General features: G+C 34.2%; 1 protein-coding gene across 2 annotated transcripts in view; it reads right to left on the bottom strand.

Annotated features, from left to right (window-relative positions):
- EML5 (EMAP like 5) overlaps positions 1–26371 on the bottom strand; it is an 80563-nt gene that overhangs the window by 53381 nt on the left and 811 nt on the right. For both annotated transcript variants that reach the window (XM_015824285.1, XM_015824286.1), the window contains exons 2-11: positions 20845–21004; positions 15606–15704; positions 15105–15173; positions 10138–10323; positions 7437–7572; positions 5415–5616; positions 4165–4302; positions 2859–3115; positions 1987–2199; positions 479–646 (exon numbers count right to left, since the gene is read on the bottom strand). In XM_015824285.1, coding sequence (XP_015679771.1) covers positions 479–646; positions 1987–2199; positions 2859–3115; positions 4165–4302; positions 5415–5616; positions 7437–7572; positions 10138–10323; positions 15105–15173; positions 15606–15704; positions 20845–21004 — 1628 coding nt within the window. The remainder of the gene's footprint in view (positions 1–478; positions 647–1986; positions 2200–2858; positions 3116–4164; positions 4303–5414; positions 5617–7436; positions 7573–10137; positions 10324–15104; positions 15174–15605; positions 15705–20844; positions 21005–26371) is intronic.

Below are 26371 nucleotides of genomic sequence, written 5' to 3'. Positions count from 1 at the left end.
GATACGCTATATTTCCTAAAAGACAGGAATAAGAATCATCTAATCTGGTGCAAAATCAAAAGAAAGAGCAAATTACAGTCCAGAATACTTGCAGAAGATTTTAATAAATCTTAATCAAATCAAATTCACTGGACTTAAAAATCAGAAGTCTATATCTAGTACTGATGAGATATATTTTCAATCATTGTTCCATACTGTTCTGGAATATTTTAGTACTATACTCGTTTTTGTAATCTATTCCTGGCATTTAACATGACTTATTTATGTTATTAGACAGCTATAGAAGGGGGAGAAATGAAAATGTCTAGATAAATAAATACCAATGTTACATAAATATAGAAAATAGCAAAGAAAAAAACTTAGGGGCAAAACCTCAAAAAATATTAATAACATCTCAAAACAAATTCATGTCAAAATCATTACTAGCAGTGTTATATGTTATTGCTGAAATCATATTAATTTTTATATACTCACTCACCTTGCGGTGCTATGTGAAGAGCATCTTTCAACTTTCTTTCAGGAATAAATTTCCACTGGAAAACAGAGTGGTCTGCTCCACCAATAGAAATAACCCATTGATAATCATGTGACCACCTGACATTTGTCACGTGTGCTGAATGACCAAGGTATTTCTTAAACTTTGCCCCTGTTAAAAAATATAGCTTATTACATTCTGAAGTATAGTTTATACAATTTATCTGATGCAGTATTTCTCAAATGGGGCTCTTAAGACCCTTGGGACCCCAGGCCTGGGCACATCACCAGGTCTTCATAGCCTTACAAAAGGCCAGCAGGATCCGGTTCATCCTGATCTCTGAAGGGAGATTGTAAAATGTTTTTGAATTGTGAGCCACCCAGAGTCAATCGATCAAATAAATAAATGGAGAATGTTCCATGTCTCCTAGTTCCCACCATTCCTGAATTGATGGGACTATAACATGCCCACCTGCTAGATTGAATTGGATGTGTAGAAGCAACTGGGAAAAGATGTTGTCTCGGGTAACCTTGTGCCAAGCCATGAAGGGCTTTAAAGGTGATAACCAGCACCATGAATTGTATCTGGAAATACACTGGCAAGCAATGCAACTCATGCAGTAGTGGTGTTACATGTGTCAAATATCCAACACCATTTAGTACCTGTGCAGCCACATTTTGCACCTGTTGAAGCTTGTGAATACTTTTCAAGGACATCTCCATGTACAGTGCATTGCAATAATCCAGATATTTATGACCACAAAACACAGTAAGGGTAGTTTTTACTTAATAACCACAACTGAGACTAGCAAATGAAACTCTGAAAGCTCATCACTGTGTGACAAGAGTTGTTACTCTCTGCATCAGGGACATATTTTTCCCTCTTTGTAAAATTTTATTAGTGTTACATAGTTATAACTGAATTATTATTTTTGGATTGGCTTTTAGTCTCTTTAAATGTGACTAAAAACTATCTTACAATCAGTCTCTTTTTCTTTCATATACAGTATTTTAAGCATGCATAGTATTAATATAGTCCATTGGACTATTAACATATTTGAATAAATACTATAAAATCCCAAGAAATACTGAAGTCTAAAATGATACAACCTATTATTAGAGAGATTTGCATATGTCCAATCAACCTATGGCTACTTTAACAATTAAATTCCTTAGTAAATGAGCCACAAAGGTTACATTAGGTTGATTGAGTCTCTGCTGCATCCAAACCTTTCTGAGCCTTGTAAGGGGATTTATTTTAAGCTCCAATTGGATCCAGTGTGTTTGAAAATTGTTTAGGAGTATCATCCTGATCTAACATGTTGTGAAACCTGTATCTTTTATAGATGTGTGTGTGTGTTTCAGCCGGCAGAAGTGACAATGCCTTATCCTACCTCCTTCCCACCAGCACATATTTCTTTTAGTTAGAACTGATCTTTTGAAAAGGCATCACTTTGGTTTACTACCTTATAAAACTTATTTTCATTAAAAGTACTTTACAAAAATTGTTACCTTTTCTGATACATGGATACCGAAAGAGTTTTACTGTTCCATAATCATCAGCTGTAACAAGAACCTGACCAACAAAATTTGCATCAACAGAATTTATATCGTTGCTCTCTGAATATTTAGGCCATATCCCGTTAACTTCAAGGCCTGAAACCGAAGTCCAGGAAGCCCACTGGATGCCCTTTAACTCTTCTTTATTTATCACCTCTTTTCCACCTAAACAGAAAAAGATACCTACTTAATTATAAAAATTATTTTAAAAATTAATTACTTTTAGTAAATTCTGAATTTCAGAATTGGCTTATTTCTCATGAAGAGCCTTAATGATGTTTTAACCAAGCTGAGAAAAGGTCTTCTTTCTCTTTATAAGAGAACACTGAAAGGAACAACAGTAAATAGCACATTTGTTAAAGATAATGAGAATATTGAAAACATTGTTAAACAGGAAGAAAGAACAACTAAAACTGTCTAAGTTTAATATTACTTGAATTGGAAGTAGATGACAATACAGCTTACTCCCAAGAAATACTGATGCAATATTGTAGCCTAAGGTAGCCTAAGGTATTCTAAAATTTATGCTACCTCCAGCCTCCAGTTTTAGTTCAAGCACAGAAATTTTGTTAACACGTGTTTAAAGTTTAACATACTTTTTGAACACAGCTTTCTGTTATGAATCATAAAGTTAGCCAACAAAGTGAGTGACTTATGCTTTTATACTTGTTATTCTCAAATAGGGTTAAGCTTGATGAGAGTTGTTAGAGGAATAATCATTACAGTTCCTATGAACATTCCACTAAGAATATGATATTAGGCAGCCCAACACACAATTCACTTCTTTTTTTCTTGGATTATGTAACAGTAGTAAAATATCTCACCAGGCATCCTATAAAAAAGACGTTTTCCACTACCATCATTGGTTTGCAAATATTTACTGTCTAAAGACCAGTCCATATGGGTTATAAAACTTGAGGATCCAACACATTCTCCAACCTTTTTATATCGTTGAATAACACCATAAATGTCAACAGAGCTGTCATTGGAGCCAATTGCAAGGAAATTTCCATCTGGTGAATATTTTAATTCATGAATAGCTTCCTTCCTATCTTTAATGTGAACAACTTCTGTCATATCTCTGTAACACAGAAAATAGATAATATTAAATGATTAATGCTACATTTAAAAAGTTTAATCTCTGTTGAAGCTAAACTCTTTGTTATTTTGTGGATATATCTATGTACTATAAGCATATGGAAGTAGCTTGCCATTGCCTTCTGGGATATTTTTATAGCTTTTTGTTATTTCCTAAATTATAGGCAGGATGCCTTAAGTATTAGTTTTCATGAAGTGACAATGAAATTCAATCCACTCTTGTGAGCTTCCTTGCACTTCTAGTTGCCTTTGTATAATATGGAAAGTTGGATTAAAAAGTTGCACATGATCCAGTAGAGCACTTCTTATATTCCTTATTCTCCATATATACTCCCACTAAGTCTTCCACCCAAGTAGAGAAATATTATTACTCCTAAAAGCCTGCCATGAAATTTTAAGCAACTACACTTATTGATTGTTGAGATGCCCTCCCCAGAAAAGTTTGACTGGTGACAGGTGAAGACCTTTTTATTTTTCCAGGCATTTAATAGTACTTTAATCATACACTAATGGTGTATTAATTCATTTTGACCGAAGATATTAATTATTTGCCTTGCTCCTGCCTAGTTTGTATAGTCTCTTTGTTTTGTTTTGTATTTTATTTTATTTTATTGTATATCTTTTGTTAAACTGGATTTATTTTATATGTTTATTTTATTGTATATCTTTTGTTGAACTGGATTACTATTCAAGTATGTGTGCATAGCTTTGACTACTGGATAATTTAAAAATAAAATAAATGAATCAGATTACAGCATAAAAGTGATGATCTTGCACAAAAATAAGATTTTTTTTCTTACTAATCAAGGCAACAAAAAACAGCTTTCTGCAAAAAAAAAAAAAATACATTCTACATTCCACAGTGGCACATGTGGGCATTTTAAGCAATTGTATTAAAAATGAGTACAAATGAAAAAAAAATGGATTTAGTATTTATGTCATACAGTTAGCCAACAGGGGATAAAGAAAATTACTATTCATTGGGGAAAGCAAAGTTTATTTTATGTTAAAAGCTCCAAATGTATAACCTACCTAACACGAAGTACTGTAAAAGAACCATCTTTCATCCCAAGAGCAAGATGAATTCCATCAGTGCTAACAGCTGCACAACGAATGGGTTCTTCCATGTTACACCGTGCAATTAGTGCATGATCTATAAGGCTCCATATTCTATAAGAAATGTATTTCATGCAAACAATATATTATTACCTATGCAGCAGAAAATAGAACTGATTTTCCCTTTATAAACAGATAATTTTTTTTCTTTGTCTTCTAAATCAGACTGACATTGAAAGTTTATTCCCATCATCTCAAAATATATTTGAGTACTAAAGTGCAGAAGTCCAACCTTTGTAGCTTGGCAGACCAGCTTAGGGGGCAGCGGCAGTGAAGTGGAAGGGGTGAGACGGGATGGTTTTGCATGTGCACCGCTTTCACAAATGTAGCCGTGTATGTGTGCCCACCACTTCTGCAGCCTGGTTTCAAATGGGCTGCAGCCTAGACCGGGGGATTGGGGGGACCCCTACTATAGCCCATAGTTCTCTGGCTATATGGTTATTATCTAATTGCTTTGTCTGATTGCAGATCAATTTCTACTCAGTTCAAATTAGCTATACTATTATTACCACTCTAATAACATTAGTGCTTGCAATTGTTTACTGTTATACTCTATATTATTTTCTGTTGTTGTGGGTTTTTTTGCTTATTCTTAAGTACTTGTTATATATATTTTTGATAGCTTATGTACGTATGTTTTGTTTGTTTTGTTTTTTCCATTTTCTGTTATTATTTAAAAGCAATAAAAATGATATTAAAAGTTATGTTATTATTACCACATATTGAAAATCTATCTGTCATGTCATGTAGCAATTAGATAATTATTCCACTTACTAGTCAGCCAGCTGTATAATACATTATACAATAATGCAAAACTAGGTACAATTTATGTAAAGAATTAATCTAATAAGGAATGAATGTGGGTGAGATATTGGAAAGAAAAGGAAGAAATAGGGCACACATCTTTATCCGATTCAGTCTGTTAAACATATACAATATAGAAACCTTTACATAAATTTCACATAATTTTATGAGCATTCTGTTCCAAAGGATTTAATTGTGATAGTCACGTTGTGGCAACTGATTTTATAATGAAGCAATAATTTTACTGGGCAGTAATTTGTATAATAACTGTATAATGTATAATGATTTATATAGTTTGTATTTTAAAATTCAAATAACACTTTATAGAATCTTGTATCTTTTTATAAGTCCACGGAGCTAACCTAACTGATCGATCATCACTTCCAGTTACGGCTAATGGTTTTGTAGGATGAACTGCCAGGGCCCAAAGCTCTCCTTCACAGTGTCCTTGCATAATAAGGAAAGGCTTATTGCGTTCATGTACCACAATTTCAAAAATTTCACTGTCCTGTGTTCCAACTAGGATGTGATCTCCTCGCCAGCAAACACTCCTAACTGACAGACCTAGGAAGAAGTAGAACAATTGTTCAAGCATAGGTTTCATACTCAATGTAATTACTATTAGACCCTCAAAATTGCTATTCCAGATAGCAGAAAACTAATTAAATTACACATAGTGATTAACCCCCAAAGAGAGGTTTTATCTATAACAAATATAGCCTACACAAATGTATTACAACTGTGCATGTGTCTCAAAACTTGCTTTTCATCCAAGTAGTTTGCGTTTTATCAGTCTGCCATACACCTGAAGAAAAGATGGTGCCGCTTTAAAGAATGTACTCAGTAAAGTTAATGCAACTTTTTAAAGCATGGTACTTTTTTTTACAAATTCAACCAAAGCCTTTAATGAAGAGCCAAAAAGATTCCTGTGCTGGTGCATACACACACACACACACACACACACACACACACACACACATTAGAGGTCAGTTAACTCCTACAAAGTTCAACAGAAATAATTCCTAAGAATAGTACATATGTGTGTAACCTAAGAAGCCTTGTTTTAGCTAAACTCCTACATGTTTGGAGAATAAATTTGCTCATTTAACAATATGTCCAAAGTATTCCAGGTATTCCCATTTCCAAGGCTCTAATTTAGACTCTAAAATCTGTCTGCAAAATCTTCCAATAGTCAACAGAAGAAAACTGAGAAAGGAAATTAAATATACAACAAAATATAGCAGGATCAATAGGTATGAAGAAGGAAATCTAAGTTGAGCTAAAGAATGTAGACTGGCAGCCAGCTTGGGTTACTAAATGGCTTACTCTGCAGGAGAAATTAATTATTTTTACTTGTGAGATATGCTCAACATGATTGAGCAAAGTTACATTAATTTGTTTTTACCCCAAGTAGCTTTTTAAATTATAAAAGGATGCGTATTTGATATCTGTTTAAACCCAATTTCATTACAATTGTGTACATTATCACAGCCTTCTGACAAAAGGCTAAACTTAGTAGAAACATTTTGGCAGACTTCTAATGAGAATCCTATTGAGGATTTGCCTTAGGTAATTAGCTTAATTATACCAAAGTCATAATCCATCAAACAGAATGTTCCCTTCATGATTTTCTTCATATTCCAATTATCATACCTCCACAGTTTCTCAGTGATTAAAAACATTAGTAAGCATGTTTTGTTATAACTCAGTAACAGCAGTATTGCAGTATAATAATTTTAAAGAACATGAGAGGGGAGGATAAGAGGAGCAGATTGAAAATGTAAGCAAAACTATAACTACATTGATTTAAACCCAAGTGGCAAAACCATTTCATGCATGAAATTTATCACAGTCTCATTACTACTCCAGATGCATTCCCAGCTTGGCAAAACAAAACTTAAATCTAAATTATATATGGGATCTCATTATTACATGTTCATACTCTATGCTGATTATAATGAGGGCTGGAAACCATTCGTCTATCACCAAGAATAGGGAGTCAAGCTATTCTCTAAAGCACCTGAAGGCAGGACAAGAAGCAATAGATGGAAACTAATCAAGGAGAGAAGCAACCTAGACCTCCAAAGTCCTTCCAACTCTGTTATTCTATTCTATTCTATTCTATTCTATTCTATTCTATTCTATTCTATTCTATTCTATTCTATTCTATTCTAAACCAATAGAGTACAAAGAACAACCAGCAGAATTACTTATTGATGAAAAAGGGCCACTACTCTGCTGCACAACTCCAGCTCTGAAAGTTACTCATTTGGAACACAATCTGCATTACTAGGTAGGAACATGTTTTTTGTTTGTTTTTTACATCATACTTTAGAAAAATTATCTCTTAGATAAACTGATTAAAATAATCCATATTTTTTTACCTTTATACCCCTGGTCAGTTTCCCTGAGATCAATTGCAGTAATGGATTTAAAATTTAAATCCCAAAGACGAATGCAGCCATCCCTGCCACCAGTGGCAAAGCCTTCTTCACATGCATTCATGCTGAAAATTCCTGCCTAGCAGAGAAAAAAAATATATTTAATTAGAGATTGCTTCTAAAACGTAGAGTCACTTTCATATCAAGGAACATGATTATTCAAATAAGGTAAAATGTTTTGTTTATAATGTTTCATAATAACTACACTAATAAGAGATATTGTATCCTAAAATAGAAAATAACAATTATATGCATGTCTGTATTTCTAGAGAACCCTTCCTTGAATGCAACTGCATTACATAATTGTAAAACATCATTTACAGCTTTCTATAATTATTGAATAATCTGCTAAATGAAATAAAAATACACAAATCTGTCTTTCTAATAGTAATTTCTATTATCATATCTGTTTCATTTAAATCAATATTAAGTCAATTGTTTTAGTGTCATATACAGTAGCTCAAATATTTTTTAAAATTTTGTAATTACAATATCTAGACAGAGAAATTAATCACAGATCAAATAATTACAACTACATGAGTTCTTTACATGTAGATAATAGATTTTTTGTACTAGCAATGTGGGTAATCCTAAGTGAAAACTATTATAATCAAATTATCTTTCACACAGTATGTACAAATATTGATAGAGGACAGTCCTTTTCTGTACTATATCTAACACTACAACTTCAACAATACATTTCTTGAGAAGAGCTGTTCCTTTGGGCCAACTGCAAAATCCATTTAGAAGCAACCAAAAATGTCCTTATTGAGAACAGCATAGCAGGGCTAATTTGATAATTAAGGAACTGTCCCAACATGTTCTATCTTATGCAAAAACATATAAAATGCATGACAGCTCAGAAGCAGCAATGCTGAGAGAAAAACAAACTGCAGATAATACAACTGTATCACATCCACAAGAAATTTAAAATGATTTCAAATCGAAACAATCTACATTTTAAGTAATGACAACCCATACATCCACAAAGGAACGTAAGAAGCATAATATACCAGCAAACTATCTCAGAGTATGTACTAGAGCATATTAAATTATTAATTTAACCATTAATTAACTGATCGATCGTTAGTTAAAAAGATGCACGTGATTGTTTGAAAATTTATATCTTATTGAAAAGTTTTTGTTCTTATATCACATTTAACATTCCAGCTTCCAAAATTATAATACCTTAAATATGTTTGCATATACTCTGTTTCCTTTGACAAACATAAATAGGGTTATATTTTGAACTGTCAAATCAGATCAATTAAAAATCCATTTTTATAATGGCCATAGCCCAGCATAAGGAAGATGGATACAGTCATTAGAAAAGCATGAAGGGTACCTCAAGGATCAAAATTAAAAAAATCTAAAAATATGAAAAGCTATAAGAAATAAAAGATATTAATTAAAAACTAACAATATATATAAAGAGCAAGAATCTAAAGGAAGGGGTAGGAACATTATATAGAAAAAATTAGTTTGTGGAAGATTACATCTATCAAGTTACAAAGCACTCTAATATGGCAAACTAGATGATCATTAAGTCTGGTTTATAACCTAGAACATCATCCAACAAATGTTGAGCACTGCTGCACAGAACCTGTGCAATGTGGGGGCGTCTGTAAACATGACAGTAGGATAACATCAAGTTGTTGCTCTCCCTTCTCTGCCATCTGCTTGGCTATCAAGCCCCTCTTCTCTCCAGGAAGGCTTGTAGTTCTGGCAAGAATCAGTGAGGAAACAATGCAGCATGGGTGACAAAGCAGATATACTACTTCTTTAGCAAGGAGACATCGTTTGGCTTGTCCAGTGAAATAAAAGGGGACAGGAGCTGTTTCTCCTGTAAGTCAGGTAATGAACTTCATCTGTAGTAATATTTCCCCTTTCCATGGATCATATTTGTTTTTCTTTGTATTGTATGTTAGGTTTGCAGATGAATATTCATCAAGCTTTATTACAATTATGTGTGCAAGAGAGTTTACATAAGCAGTTAACAGAAGCAAAAATGCTGTTATTTAATTCTAAATTATTAAAAAAATCCAAATCATAAAATGCTTCAAGTCTATTTATATATGGCCACCCCCTTGCCAAGCAACTCTGGTTAACAATTTAAAAGCCAGTTTAGTCTAGTGGTTAAGGCAGGGGTCTCCAACCCCCAGTCCATGGTCCAGTACCGGGCTGCAGCATGACAGCAACCGGTCCGCACAAACAAAGCCCCATCCGAGAGTTGCAGGCAGCACACAAAACCACGCATCCTCCAGTCCGCAGAAAAACCTCTCTCCACAGAACCAGTCCCTGGTGCCCAAAAGGTTGGGGGCGTCTGGGTTAAGGTACCAGGCTAGATCAGGAAACTTGGAGTTCTAGTCCTACCTTAGGTATGAAAGCCAGCTGGCAGATTTTTGGGCCAGTCACTCGTTTTCAACCCAACTCACCTCACAGGGTTTTGTAATGGGGAAGATAGGAGGAAGGAGTATTACCGTAGGTATGTTTACTGCCATGAGTTAATTATGAAAATAATAAAGGCAAAATAAAACATCTTTTTAAAGTATTCAAAATACATATTCTACAAATCAGTGTTTGTTCTGCCTGTTTTTTTAAACTTATAAAAAAATAAAGATTGCCATATCAAAATTCTACTTACGGCATGTGCTCCTTGTATGGACCGTATAAGGTTGATTCCTTTCCATACATAAATATCTCCATTAAGTGCACCAGAATATGTTATTTCATCTCTTGCACAGGCGAGGCACAAAATAGTTTGGAGATCACCAGTCTTACCAAATACACCACGCTTTGGTGTCAACGAATTTCCACACAGACTCCAGAACTGTAATATAAAAGTTATTTGCTTTAGTAACATTATTCATGGAGTATTTTAAGCCAGTAAAACACAAACTTTTGAGATGGATGGCTGCCAAGGCAAAGCTCCAAATTTTGACTTTTTTCTTCCACTCTGTCATATACAGTATTTAAGTAAATAAAAGCTCACAATATGATGCCACTGCACTTCAATGTCATTTTGTTCTATATAGACAGACAGGAAATATGGAAGTATGCTGACATTATCACATATATTACAGGAGAGAGATGAAATCAAGAAATATAGTTGTATTATTATAACTGTACATTTCTAGTAAAACAGCATTCACATTTTGTTTTCCTCCAGCCACATAAAAGGCTATGCAGAACTTAATGTTATGCCTATTTCTCTGAGAGAGAATACTGCTGAATTCACTATTTTTTATTCTTAAGTCTATATAGTAAATCCAGACTTACACATACTTTAGGATGAGCCACTTAAATCAATGGGATTAGAAGTTCTGCTGGTATCAATGGATCTACTGAAATCCAAACTGATCTTGCAAGAAACATACCATGTATATTTGTGAACAATACAGAACAAATCCTACTGACAGACAAAATATTTAGGCTTTAAGAACAAGCAATGCAAAATTAATATTAAAAAGTGGTGTCTGACTCTAGGAGGCAGTACTCATCTCCGTTTCATAACCGAGGGAGTCAGCGTTTTCTAAAGACCCTTCTGTGGTCATGTGGCCAGCATGACTATATGCCGAGGGTGTACAGAATGCTGTAACCTTCCCATTGAAGTGGTACCTATTTACCTACTTGCATTTACATGCTTTCAAACTGCTAGATTGGAAGAGCTGGGGCAAGAATGGGAACTCACCCCATCACATGGTACTTGGGTCTCAAACTGTCAACTTTCTGGTCAAAAAGCCAGTGTCTTAACTGCTAGGCCACCACGTCCTCTTCTATATTAATAAATTAATATAAATAACATTAATAGATCCTTTACATATTCTCTAATTTCAGAGCTGCTTTGTTCCTTAAGAGGCAAGGTTGAATAATTCTACATACTGTAGGCATGTCTTCTCTCAAAAACAAACAGGGGGCTTGGCAAACATAAGCCTATGTTCAGTTCATATTTGGGAATTTGAAGTTTTTCTAGACCGTGACAAATAAAGGACTGGTGCCCTTCATGTAAGGTTTTTTTTTAAAGTGTTAACAACTAACAACTGGATCACAAGTAAGCTCCAAGCCACTCTGAATTAATAAATGCTCAAATCTAAATGGCCCATACAGAAAATAATATTTCATGAACTTAAACAATTAAGACACTGGGCTTGTCAGCTGGAAAACCAGCAACCAAAGATCGAGACCTGAGCATCACATGACAATGTGAGCACCCATTCTCGCTCCAGCTCCTGCCAATCTAGCAGTTTGAAAGTGTTCTATAAAAGTTTGTTAGCAGAAATTTTTTATTGGAAGATTGACTCTGCAATTTTAAGCAAGAACAGTGAACCCATTGAATCTAGTTAATATGCATTTAATGGGAACAGAACAGCAGATTAAACTGTAAGTACTTGTCTTAATAAAGAGGGTTGAATCTGGCCTTTAAAATATTATATAGATGCATTATGGAATGCGCTTTGGACTAAGCAAAGGTTGAGTGCTCCATTCACTTCTATGATCTGAAGGGATTAAAATTATTTTTTAAAAAAACTGATATTAAGTAAGGTTTTAAATTTAAAAAATCAGGCCTATTTAAAAATTGAGATACAAATTCCTATTTAAATTATTTTAATAAATTCTGTAATATGTTCTAAAATAAGTTAAGGTAAGACATAAAATACTACTTTTATATAATAGTGTCAATAATAATTAGATTAATAAGGACAGCAGTCGCTTCCAGTGAAGGCTGCTGAAAAACTACTGGTTGCACCTTTGCCTATAGAAAGGAAAATTAATAGATATAAAATAAGTAGAAAAATAGTCTGTATAAGTATTGTCTGACAGCCAGCTGCGTGTCCTTTTTTTAATGATCTTCATGGAAATGGAGTAGCAGATCAATAAGAAGGAGAAAAAAATAATTAATAATCTCTCTGTAAGCTGTTTAAGATCTGATATGACAAATTCTTCCATTTCTTCCCATACACAAGGAGATTTTCCAAACAATGCAGTGGTCTGTTTCAGGAACAGAAAGGACCACAGCTTGTTTTTGGTATACAAGAATAGCTAAGACTGCATTCTTATTAACTCTAGCCTGCAACATTAACCACACATTACTACTTGGTATCTTGATCCCCACCATTAGCAAGAACCAAAGAGAGTTAATGGTTGGAAATAACTAGCTAAGTGGAAAATATTTGTGGCTGACTACAATTCAAACCTAGCCAGTGATCCTTTATAACTTCTATTATAGTTTTAGCGCTCAGTTTTCAAGACAAATTATATAATTGAACTGTTTATTTTCTGTTTCTAATTAATTTGCTCATCTAACATGCCATGTTTGAAGACACAGTCTGAAAAGAATTATTGTCCATATCTGAAATATTCCAATATCTATAAACATAGCCCTTACATTTCTAGTAAAGTGAACCATTTGGAAAAAAAATTCAGGCCACCAGATAAAAATTCATTGCTTCTTCTTCTTAATGAAATTCCTGCCTTTGCAACATTTTATTAGCTTTCATAGTACAAAGACAGATGACTCACAAATGAAACCTGGAAAATATTTATGCAATACACGTAGTCCTCCACTTACAATTGTAATGGAACCCAGAAATTCCATTGATAAGTCATGATGGCTGTAAGTCGAGGCACCCACATGACTGGACCCATTTTTGTTTAAGCCAATAGACTATAAACAAATATGTAGCAGCAATTTAAAATAAAGCTCAAGTTAATAAATTACTATTATTTTATATATTATATGTTGTGATACTCTTGAATCAAGCATTCACCTTATTCTGAATGGAGTATAATATATTTACAGTTTGGAAATATTTCTAGATACAGATTTGATAATAGCAATAATAGATTTTATTAACTCTTTCTGTCTGGTAACTGAATCATTTCCTAAAGAATTCAAACTGTTAGATATTCTTTCTTTTCTTACAAGAACTATTCCTTGGTTTCCTCTCTTCCAGATGGCATGCTGAGTGGCGGGCGATCTCTTTTCTCTTGTCACACAGTTGATTATACAGGATAATTCTGTTTTTTTTCAAGTTGTGATATCCAAAATTTGAAATGGCTTCATAGGGAGTATTAATATTAGCCATAGCAATAGCACTTAGACTTATATACTGTCCCATAGAGCTTTACAGCACTCTCTGGAAGGTTTATAGAGTCGGCATGGTGCACCCTCATTTTACCGACCTCAGACAGATGGAAGGCTGAATTAACCTTGAGCCCCGTCAGGATCGAATTCCAGGTTGTGGCCAGAGTTTGCTTGCAGTACTGCATTCTAACCACTGCACCACCTGGGCTCCTTAGAAACAATCATTGCCTGATTTTGGATGGACAGCAAACATGACTTCATTCAGAAAAGTTTTGATTCTGTTGTGATTTCTGCTCTATCGAGCACTGTGTTGAAGTATATTGAACAGCATTTTCTATATAATCTTATAGTTATGTATTTATTCATTCAATCAGTAATCACTGTAATCTGGTAGCACTCCAGCTCGTTAACTAAAAATGTTCATAACAAAAAACATCCAGAATAAATATTAATAGTGTACCAATAAATTAATAATGATCATTCAATGAAAACCAAAGACCAACAACAATACAAAAAACCCTGATGACAGCTGCTCAGTTCACAAAAGCTCTTTGGAACAGCTCCATCTTCAGCATTTCCTGAAATGAACACACAGAGGGAACCTTGGCTGGAAGGCTGTTCCAAATCGCAGGAATTGCCACAAAAAAAGCATTACCCCTGTGTCCCTCTCACTTCTAGAAATGCGAAACTACCAACAGCTTCTTCTAGGACAATCCAGTTAGTTGGGTTGATTCCAACTTGTGGCAGTTGTGTAACTCAATTAAAAAACAGTTGCAAATAACTTAGCTTTTATAATTAATTTTATTTTGTTTTGACAGTAGTGGAACTGCTTATGCTGACTAATACGATTTTGATTTAAATAATTTTGTGCCAAATACTGTAGCCAAGGAGATGGAGTATCCAGTGACAGGGAAAGGATATTTCCACAATAGGGCCAACTGGAATTAAACTTATTACTGCATCAGTGCATGATTAAAAACCATCCAGACTTACCTTGAGGTAAGATTGGTGGTGTATAAATTTTATAAATGAATGAAAAAAAAATGGTGGTTTATAAATTGTATAAATAAATAGCAATAGCATTTAGATTTATATACTGATTCATAGTACTTTACAGCCCTCTCTAAGTGGTTTGCAGAGTCAGCATATTGCCCCCAATAATTTGGGTCCTTATTTTACTGACCTTGGAAGGATGGAAGGCTGAGTCAACCTTGAGCCGGTGAAAATCGAACTGCTGGCAGTCGGCAGAATTACCCTGCAATACTGCATTCTAACCACTGCACCACCATGGCTCTAAATAAAACCATCTTCAGTTCATCCCTGAAGTATCCTATCTTGTCTGTATAAAAATGGTTTATTTTATTTATTTTTTAGTATTACATTTGGAAACCACTCCACTCCTAGAAGACTAAGGATTTACAGAACACCTCAAAAGACCAAACAATTAAAAATAAAGTACATTCACAAGGGTAGAAAAGATCTGTTGCGATAAAATAGAAGCAGAACTGAAATATATGTTTTCTTACCTTAATATGTTTTACACCACAGCTAACAAGTTTGTTTGGTTGGTACAAATCCCAAGAAATGTCAAATATCTGAACAGGGGACAGAGGAAAAATGTTGGTCTTGAAAATAACATTAATTATAGAGAAAAGCAAATATATTTATAGAAATATATCCACATCCCCATATCTGATAATTAGATAAGGTTTTCCTGGACATATTTTGTCCAATAGGTTTTCTTAAACTTCTTAAATATTTGTAGATTTATAATACAAGCAGATAAGCTTGTTAACTTAAATAAAAGCCAATCAAAGCTCTTTGCAAGAAATATAATACATAAAAATAATACTAACTATATTTAATTCATCATAATTTCTTCTTAAACAAATATGTGTAAAAGCCTTATATAGAATCAGAAGTATAAACTATGCATTGTCACTTATTTGTGGTGCTCTAGAAATGGTTGCCAGACACAGAAAAAGGTTCTTACAATATACACAGAAATTAAATAAAATTATACCTACTCTGTCAGTGTGACCAGGAGCCATAGACAACATTTTTCCTTTTCTCCAATCCCAGACACAGACTGTATTTTTTGAATCCAAACCAACTGAAAGCAAACGCTAACAATTCCCAAAATATTAAAGGAGAATAAAAGAAAACATTAATATTCAAATGATAATACATTCTGAATGATTCAGTTGGGGGAAGAATATTAAGAATACAGTATTTTAAAAAGAAAATAATGTATCACAGAGTTCTGTAGAGACAGGGTGAAATCCAAAGAACTACATGGAGAAGCTTCAGTAATGTTATATTGCTTCTGTCCCCTTCAGAAATCATTTGTCATGTTTTTTAATGGGGAGCTTGATGAATAATATTCAGCACCTTACAAAGAGGGAAAAAGGAAGTTGTATTATAAGGTTCAGTGCAGTTATAAGGAAAAACATACTAATAATGGTGAGTGATAAATCAGATTCTCTCTTCTGCAGCTTTGGAAAACATCATTTTACAAAGTTTTCAACTAGATGTATGCTTTGGATTTGACTAAATACTGACCCAAATCTAGTTGATTTAAATAGATTCAGGAGGTACTATTCAGCAGGTACCCAAATCATTCTTCTGAAATCCAATCTGATTTGAATTTTATAAAATAGATAGATAGATAGATAGATAGATAGATAGATAGATAGATAGATAGATAGATAGATAGATAGATAGATAGATAGATAGATAGATAGATAGATAGATAGATAGATAGATTTCCAGGAAGAAAATTAATCTGCAAAATTTGACATATTTTGCCTTAAAACTCTATCACATATAAAAAATATGTTGAGAAAGCTGCAGTTTTGTAGTTGAGCCTTCCAGTTTGAATGGTTTAAACCACAAATCTGCTACCACAAAGTTCAATGAGAGGAATACTGATGTAGGATTTTTTTAGAATTCAGTGCCCTTTATTTCTTCTTTAGAAATAAAAATATTAAAAGAGCTGTGTTAGATTATTTTGGGGGAAGTAAAGGGTTGCAATATAGTATGCCAACTTGGAAAATGCTGAATCTTCAACTTTTGCTTCTCTGTTGTACATTCATTTTCATTATATATTCTATTAAATTGTATGACTTTGCTACCAATTTAGCATGTCATGGGAGACTCTTAAATATTTTTATTAATTATACCTCCCAATAAATTTAATTATGAAATAAAATTATTTGGAGATATAATTAACTATAATTACATATCTATGATGTATGTAATTTGATGCAAATTACCATCTTCAAAATAAACAAACAACTATGAAAGAAGGAAGAAGTGAATCATCCACATTCTACTCACAAAGTTGAAGACTTTATATTTCTATTCTAACACTATTACGTCTTTCTGAACTTTCAGATATGAATTCACAAAGGGCATCTTTGTATGTCATTTTCATAAATGCTGCTGGCAAAATAAGCAAAACAGAAACAAATGCTCTTTACTGGAAGCAAAGTTACGGGGGTGGGTGGGGATTAAAAAGGCATGACATAAATTTTAAAAAGAGTGGGAATTTGATAATGCGGGCACAACCACCACTTTGCCTTTTGTAATCAACCTTCAGAAGTTAAGTAATATTTTAGATTCTTGCACATTCCTCCTTTCGGCCTATTAATAATTAACTGTGCCAAACAGGATCCTACAAGGAAAGATAATCTATATAAACAGTTGTATAATTTCATCACGAAATAAAAATGCTAACTTTCTATATTAAATAGCAAAATCAGTCAGTATAGATACCTAGAACATAAACCACTGCTTCTATAGGTTTAAAATTTGTCAGACTTCCTTCCCTAATTTTATTCATGTTGGTATCATTCAATTTGTGTTAGACTGAAAAAAGGTGGAAGACTTTGAATGATTGCTACTAGTGATCAATGATAGATATACTTTCAAAATAAGCTTCTCTTCTGGGTTTACAATCATATTAGGGACCTCTGACTCAGTCTAAAACCAGTTAGGATGTATTCTAATCAGACCAGTGGCTAATGCATTATTCAATTTAAAATATTTACTTTAAACACAATTCAAAGATGTGACTATGAGGGGTGGTTAATCAATAGTGGGTGCTGTTGGGAGATCAAAGCCCCACCTCTTTTTAATTGGTTATTAAGAATATTTCTAGGCCACCTTACGATGCCTCTTAAAACAGAGTAGACCCTTGTTTGCTGTCATACCCACCATTTTGATATTATTGACCCTGGTTAGAAGGCAATGAAACAAAGTTTACACAGGATAAGAAAAAAAGGCAAAATGCATTCTAAAAAGATGCTCTATTGGGAAATCTAAAGACAGTAAAAAGCGTGAAGAAGATAATTGTGAGTGGGTAATCAGGCAGGAAGATAGATAAAAATAGATCTCAACAAAATTGCTTTGCCACAGAATAGAAATTTTAATACATAATAAGTGTCCCTTTAGAAACATTTTATTTTTTCAAATAGCTTCAAATACAGGTAGTCCTCGACTTAGGACCACAATTGAGACCAAAATGTAGGTTGCTAAGTGAGAAATTTGTTAAGTGAGTTTTACCCCATTTTATGATTTTTCTTGCCACATTTGTTAAGTGAATCACTTCAGTTGTTAAATTAGTAAAATGGTTAAGTGAACCTGGCCTCCCCATTGATTTTGCTTGTTAGAAGGTTGCTAAAGATGATCACATGACACTGGCAAACTGTAACCATTATAAATATGAGCCACTTGTCAAACAATTGAATGTAAATCACATGACCACGGGGATGTGGCAATGGTCATAAGCGTGAAAAATGGTCATATGTCACCTTTTCCAGTGCCGTTATAACTTTGAATGGTCATTAAGCAAACTATTGTAAGTCGAGGATTACCTGTAGTGACTGAAAAATTAAAAATAATAAAATAATAAATTCAGAATTTAAGCACAATGGAAAAGTTTGGAGAGGGTTTCAGTGCTTTTTAGTATGTCTACATCTTACTTTTAAACCGTACCATCCTGACTAAAGACAGAACTAATGGAGTTATTGATTTTGGATTTAGAATTTTAAGTGTCATAATCTTGTTCTTAAATTTTTCATGTAGAGAAATTAGATGAAATTCATAGAATTTCAGAGTAAAACAAATAAGCAGATATGTTTTCTGCATATTTTCTAACTGGCATTTGTCCTCATATCTAGTGCCATATGGGAGTGACAGAAATGGTAGATGAATTAAAATTTTCCATAGTGTTTCCATATGAATAACACTATATATGTTTCAGCAATTTATTTAAAATAAACATTGCCTTTTAAAAGTAACACTTTGAAACTACAGTGTAAATTATATCAATGGAGAATCATAATGCTTGCCTAAATTAAATAACCATGTGAGGTATACAGACAAATAAAAATATTTGTATATGGCTTTTAGGAGGGGAAAATGAGAGTTTGGTTTGATTTATTAATAAGGACATCCTGTGAAACAAAGTGCCACATATATATGAATGAGTGAGTGCAGGTTTTGCAGTCTTAAAAACTTATTTTTTATGTTTATTTAAGGTTAGAGAGCATTGACTAGATCAGGGGTCCCCAACCTTTCTGGGTTGGCGGCCTGGTGGGAAAGGGAGGGGCAGGAACCTTTATGCGCACATGCACACAGACACAAATGTGGCTGTGTGAGTGTGTGCCAAATGGGGCCATGAGCATGTGCACTCCGTAAATGGGGCTGCTAGCGCCGGTGCACGGCTCAGCTAGCAGCGGCGAGAGGCTCGTGGCTTGGCTAGCGGCGGCGAGAGGCTCACGGCTTGGCCGGTGAGAGGCTTGCAGCTTGCCTAGCGCCGGTGAGAGGCTCGCGGCTCGGCTAGCACTGTCACAAAGGGCAGTGAATGCATGCACATGCGCATGCGCACTGGCAAGCCACTCCTGAGGCCCGGTGGCCAAGAGGCCATGGCCCGGTAATGGGCCATGGCCCGTAGGTTAGGGACCTCTGGAATCGATAATCCTTGATTTACAACCTTTTTTGCAGTGTTTATTAAGTACATCTCCATATACATTAAGTGAATTCAAAGTCATTAAGGGAACATCGCAGTTGTTAAATGAACCTATTGTTCGTTATGGAGCATTTTTCCCAAAAAATGGAACTAAACAAAGGTTTTCAGCAAAAACATCGTAAATCACTGTTATGTGGCCACAGGACATTGCAAACAGCTTTAAATGTGGACCAGTTGCCTGGTGCCCAAAATGCAGTCATGTGACTACAAGGGGAAGGCAGGTTGTAAGTATCTTTTGAGGGCCTGACAAAAGTCAATAAGCAACTGATCATAAGCTGAGGACTACCTTTAACTGTCTTTCTTCTAAAGCCTCAGGATAACTTTAGGAGCTTGGTTTTTCTACAGGATTATAAAGCTGATTGTGAAATTCAGAATTTCACTCTTATACAAAAGCTAAGCTGGGTGGCATAGTGGCTCAGCAATTAAGACACTGGGCTTGTCAGCTGGAAAACTAGCAACCAAAGATCAAGACCTGAGCATCACGTGACAATGTGAGCACACATCCTCGCCCCAGCTCCTGCCAACCTAGCAGTTTGAAAGAATGCAAATGCAAGTAGATAAATAAGCACCACTCTAGTGGGAAGATAACAGTACTTCATGATGTCATGCTGGACACATGACCATAGAAATGGACAGCTCTGGCTCAATGGCCTTGAAATGGAGATGAGCACCACCCCTTATATTTGGCAACAATTAGCCAAGTAAAATCTGCAGGGACTTCTTTTAGCTGAATTTAGACAGTATTGTGCTATATTACTGAGCTGTGGTGGCGCAGTGGTTAGAACTGTAGGCTACTTCTGATGACTTCCAACTGCTAGCAGTTTGGCAGTTCAAATCTCACTAGCTCAAGGTTGACTCAGTCTTCCATCCTTCTGAGGTTGGTAAAATGAGGACCCAGAGGGCAATATGCTGACTCTGTAAACCGCTTAGAGAGGGCTGCAAAGCACTGTGAAGCAGTATATAAGTCTAAGTGGTATTGCTATTGCTATATAATGCAATTTAATTATTAGAATAATAGACCATTTTTAACTATGTACATAAGCCTTAATTTTCTCAGCATGTTTACGCAACTATGTAAATAAGCCTTAATTTTCCTAGCATGTTTACGAATGCTTCTATATTTTTATTTTAAAAACTAAATATCTCAATGTATCATCCAAAGCTAGTCTATACAGTAGAATGTGCAGCAAATTATGCAGAAATTAAACAGAATATTTAATAAATATACATACCTGACCATCTACATCAAATGCCAAGCAAGCTATACCATGTGTATGAACATCTTTCATTACTGATACAGTTTGTACAGTGTAGGTGTCCCAAACACAGATATATGGTTCTTTCCCAACTTGACCTGTTGCTACCAATACTCGATCAGGATGTAAAGCAAGGCTTGGAAAAAAAGAAGAATAAACAAAAGTTAATAACTTTTGAAACAGGTCATCTATAGTCTGAATTTCACTGCATGTCTTAAACATACCTGGAATTATTATTCTGAACTTCAGTATAACAAGCTCTATGAACTTTTCTGCAAACAACTTTCTAGTTGAACAGAACTGCAGCACCTCAAAGGAATTGCTTTTACGAATACTTTTCAAATGGTAAATTGGCAAAGAACAGAAGCATGGAAGAAAGAAAATCATTACTTGTAAACTACATCCTGCCAATATCTTTCATAATCCACATAATCCAAGGATAACAAATAAGTCACTTAAGAATACAAGGATTTATTCACACTTGAGCTTCTAGACATGTCACATGATGTGCTATTACTTATTCTTCATCATCCGGAGAAACAGTATATAGAAACAAATGTGGATTTACAACTTTATTATTTACTTTCAGAGCTAAAAGTTTCACTCATTCACCATGGGAATAGGCACATTTGATTGATGGCACATGTGTTCTAAATATGTTTTTTCACTCTAAAGTACTACATAGTATTTATGTGTGAGAACCAATTATATATGTTCAGTTCATAGTAACATAACAACCATAACAATATGGTTGCAAATCTACCAGATATCTGGAAGTCCTATCCAAATAACCATGACAGATGCTAAAAGGCTGACATGTCACTGCTGACTCCTGGCAAAAGAAGAACGTTCTCAAGAATTTTCTGTTTCCTGGAATGGACTTTGTACTTTCAAACTTTTACAGAACAGTCTTAAATGCAAAATGTGGCATGGTCTTCCTAGTTCCCATTCCACAATAACATGGGACTGCCCTTGAAGACCATCCTGAAGAAAGCTGGAAATAATCCACTTTCCTGATACAGAGAGGAACAGTCTTCTTTAAAAAAATGATTCCTTTCTTTAGAGAAAGGAAGCTACTCAAAGGCTTCCCCACTATATCCAAAACAGGCAAGCCATAACTTGCTCTCACATAGTAAAGGGGACTCTCAGTTTGCCAACTGACCACCTAAGTGAAGTGGCATTGGAAGCAGTCCCACAGAAATAGATAAATCAAACAAGCTTCTGTTCTTCTGCTTTCTCCCTCTTCTCCTATTGCCCCATATCCTCAAAGTGCTATGATTTTATTTTATGTTACTGTTCAATATGAATATTTCTATGAAAACCATTAGGTTTGGGGGATATTTTAGGAAAATGATTTTTCCAATGCTTTACAAAAGCAAGAAAGTGGTTTGAAAGCTCTGACTAACCTCAGTTTCTTAAGCGAGAGATTTGTTTATGTGACTAGGGAGGACTTCATGACCATTATATGGGTGTGATGCATGATAGTTTCTCATATTTTGAAATATGTTCAAGAACAAAAAGGTAGATAACTCCTGGTGAAATCACCTTTAAGGATCATAAACCAATGGCCTCATCAGATGAAGTCGGCTTTCTTTTTTTCTTTGAAACTGTGTTATTGCTGCTAATTTAGGAAGATGCAATATCTTGCAGTCATTTAACAAATATCAATCTATAAAATAAATTGTATCAACCTCAGTCAATAAATATTTTTTTATTCTAACTTATTTATTTATTTATTCTAAATGTCACTATGTCTACAGCCCATTAATTGTTTAACAGCAAAAATATGGCTGATTTTCAAAATAAGCTGTATAATTTGTTGTAGCTTAATTATCCCATTAATTTACCTACATGTAAAGAATAAATTTTAAATTATTATTTTATGCCTTCAGCTCCCCGATTTGACATAGTTACTCTAAACATACTACACATTTTAATGCTTTCTTCATTTTAATTCATTGTAAATATTTTAAAATAAAAAATGATATAAAACTACATCATTTTCAACAGAAAATAGGATCCCTTGTTTTTAAAAGAGCAGGCAAAGCTGGATGGCAAAGTTAAACAATTTAGAGTCTTTGCATTGCCACAAGAGATCCAAATCCACTGAATTATGTTGACCTTTATCTAGTGCCAAGTTAGTGCTGGCCGTTAGGGTATAGGTATGGGTATAGGTATGAGCAAGAAAACTGAGCAACAACTCAATCTATAGTTATTGTACCTGACAATAAGCCAGCTTCCTACTATCTCATGCAAAGAGAGAAGTAACTATACCTATATCCTTTACTGCAGTTGAGCAAATCAATTGAGAACATTTTACACAGAAAAATTCAGGAAAACATATACAGACAAAACTAGATGCTACACAATTACATTTTAAGCTAGTTATCTCAAAAGTTTATGTATTCTTTAATTCATTTTCACATGCTACTAACAAAGATTTCCAGAGAGCTAGTTTATTACAGGACATGTTTCTACTAGAAACTAGCATCTTTCAACCACATTCCAGATTTAAATGACTATAAATCCACACATCATTACTCTTTTAATGTCCTTAATACTGGAAAAACAAAATATAGTGGCTAAAGATATTAATCTTTGATTTTTTTCAAATCTAATATCTGAGAAATTACAACATTTTCTAAGTACACAAAAATAATGTATAGCAATGTAATATAGTGATATTAGGCTAATGTAGAGGTAAGTTGATACTGTAATAATACAAAATAATCTAGTGGCCTCCTGCTTTCTGTGTTCAGACTTTTTCCACTATAATATTGATATATTACTGATCTAAGATATGTCTTAGATTTTCATTCTAAACATCCTTTCTTACTGACTATAAACTGCCTTCTTTAAGCTTCTCTACATATTTAAGAGTTTTGGATAGCTATACATGCTTTACTGCTATTTGCTAAACAAATCTGAAGAACCCTTTGCCATGGAACTCTCTGAATCCAGCAATATGTTAAAACTGTTGTACTTCTTCTCACATACCTCTCCACCCAATATCTAAAACCAAAGCTGGACAGCTCCCGTTTTGACAAGAATCTTGGCTTGTTTTCCTTCTATATTGGATCGTATCCCTTTGTGCTGGACAGCTCCCCTGCTGTTCATGGAATTTGCTTCTGTTCCTGCAGTAAGATTGGTGACTGCCATGGCCATACAGCTGCAACAAGACTGAAATCTCAACTGCTGAACAGAATGCTTTGTTCAGTTTTCTTACGAGTACTGTATCCTATGAAAAAGGCTCAAATCCCACCACTGAACATCCTACTGAGTCCTTCACTGACTTATGAGGTTTCTCTAGATAGGTTGATTTATCAAATTTATCTTTGTAGCTTTATGAGTTATAATGGTGTGTTTATTTTAAAATAAAACTGACATTTCCTAGCTGTTGGATTATTTTCTTACTCTAGAGAAAATCACACAGACCCACAATCTCACTTACTAATTTCTGCACATGGTAGCAATATCGCATTTAAAAAACAGGGTAGAAATTCAAGTTAATGCATATTAATGTTGGAATACATAAGCAACTAATTCCTTATGACATGCACTTAGTATAGAAAACAATAATACAGTTATGGTAATAGCAATAACTGTATAGTATACAATATACTATAAAGAGCAAATTTTTATTGGAAATACAGCTATATCTATTTGACACTGATGCTTCAATTAATGGTATACTCTAGTGAAAATATACTTTTATTTATATGTAATTATGAACTAAAACATGAGTGATACAATAAAAAAATATTTGAAATCATATCTCAAAATTAACACCCTTAAAATATTCTCTATTTTTACTAATAGTTCTTAAAAAGTTAATGAAAGATTTAAAACATTTATTTTGAGCTTGGAAGATTAATGTTTAAGGGAAAATGTAAGACTATAGAAATTCAGAATTCAGTTTATTATTGTTTGATTTCTACTTGGGAAGTTGTATATATATATATATATATATATATATATATATATATATTCAAATGCAATACACAATTATTAAAACCTAAGTGAAAACCAATTCCAAAACAATGTTTTTAATATTATTTTCTAAGATTTTGCCACTATTATACTATGATTGCCAACATTAGTTATATATTATATATTATATTATTCATATAATACAGCACAACTAGCACAAGACAATATTGAAAAGCTTGAAGAAATGGGTCATGATTATATAACACATCAACAGTAAACTTCTGCAAGTTTACTGATTTGAATTAATGGGAAGAATCATGAAAATCCATTGTCCAGGACAGAGAAAAAATAGTTTTCTCTGGTGTAAATGTGTCAAATTTATTTATTGATCAATGAAAGAGAATAATAGATAGATATTGAATAAAACAATAGATATGCAAGTATGGTAGTAATGGAAAAATACACATGTTCAAGACAAGGTAAATACTATCCTCCAGTCAGCTACTCATAAAGATTACAATGATTTAAAACTTGTACTGCTCAAACTGCTCAACTGTAGACAATTTCATAAGGCAGTGAAAGAAAAAGAAGCAGCACTATAAGAACATCTTTCCAGCTGTCTCTGACGATATTGAAAAACAGCACATTGGAATATTAGATGTGCACCCTCAATTGATCTTAACAAGCATACATAAAGATCACTGATGACAGGTGATTTTTTTAAAGAAGGAAACTGAAGACCTTTCCTTATTTATACCTAACCACAAGACAATACTCCATGATGTCTAGAAGTTGAATCGTGGCAATTGGATTTCTTCTCTTTTTTGGGTTTGAAATGTTTCATTGCTTATCCAAGTAGCTTCTTCAGTCATCCAAACTACTTGGGTAAGCAGGGAAACACTTCAAACCAACAAGAAAAAAAGTCTAATTGCCATGACTCAACTTTTGTACAACTCTACCTGCACGACTGAGAATTTTCATTGACAATATACCCTGTTAACTTTTTTTGTGCCATGTCCACATGATATAACCCTCATCTTATTCCAAGCCAAGTTAGATGGATTTAAGTCCATACCAGTATCAAAGTAGTTCTTGTTCCTATACCAACCGAGGCCAGATTCATGGTGTGTAAAATCTATTAGGCTTATGACCCTGTACCTTAGAGGAAAGTCGATTATTGTTACTGACAGGGAACAGTGGCAATAGAAGCAGGCTAGCAATTGGCAAAGAAGACTGTGTAGTTCATGTAAGGTTACTATAGTTGTCTCTTAATCAAAGATGGATGGACAGCAGTTCAACTCGACTATGGGAAAAGGCTAAAAAGGGGTGGAGTATGAATCAAAATCAGCGATACAGTATTCATTAGGTGAATTCTGATTCTATACATTAGCCCAGTGGTTCTCAACCTTTTTAATGCCGCGACCCCAACCGGTCGTAAGTCGAGGACTAAACCGGTCGTAAGTCGAGGACTAGACCGGTTGTAAGTCGAGGACTAGACCAGTCGTAAGTCGAGGACTACCCAACCAGTCGTAAGTCAAGGACTTTCCCTGCCCGGGAGCGCCGCACATGTGTG

This window comes from Protobothrops mucrosquamatus, unplaced genomic scaffold, assembly GCF_001527695.2.
Source record: "Protobothrops mucrosquamatus isolate PMUCROS unplaced genomic scaffold, P.Mucros_1.0 scaffold2181, whole genome shotgun sequence".
Lineage (NCBI taxonomy): Eukaryota > Metazoa > Chordata > Lepidosauria > Squamata > Viperidae > Protobothrops > Protobothrops mucrosquamatus.
This window is presented reverse-complemented; position numbering and strand designations above follow the sequence as displayed.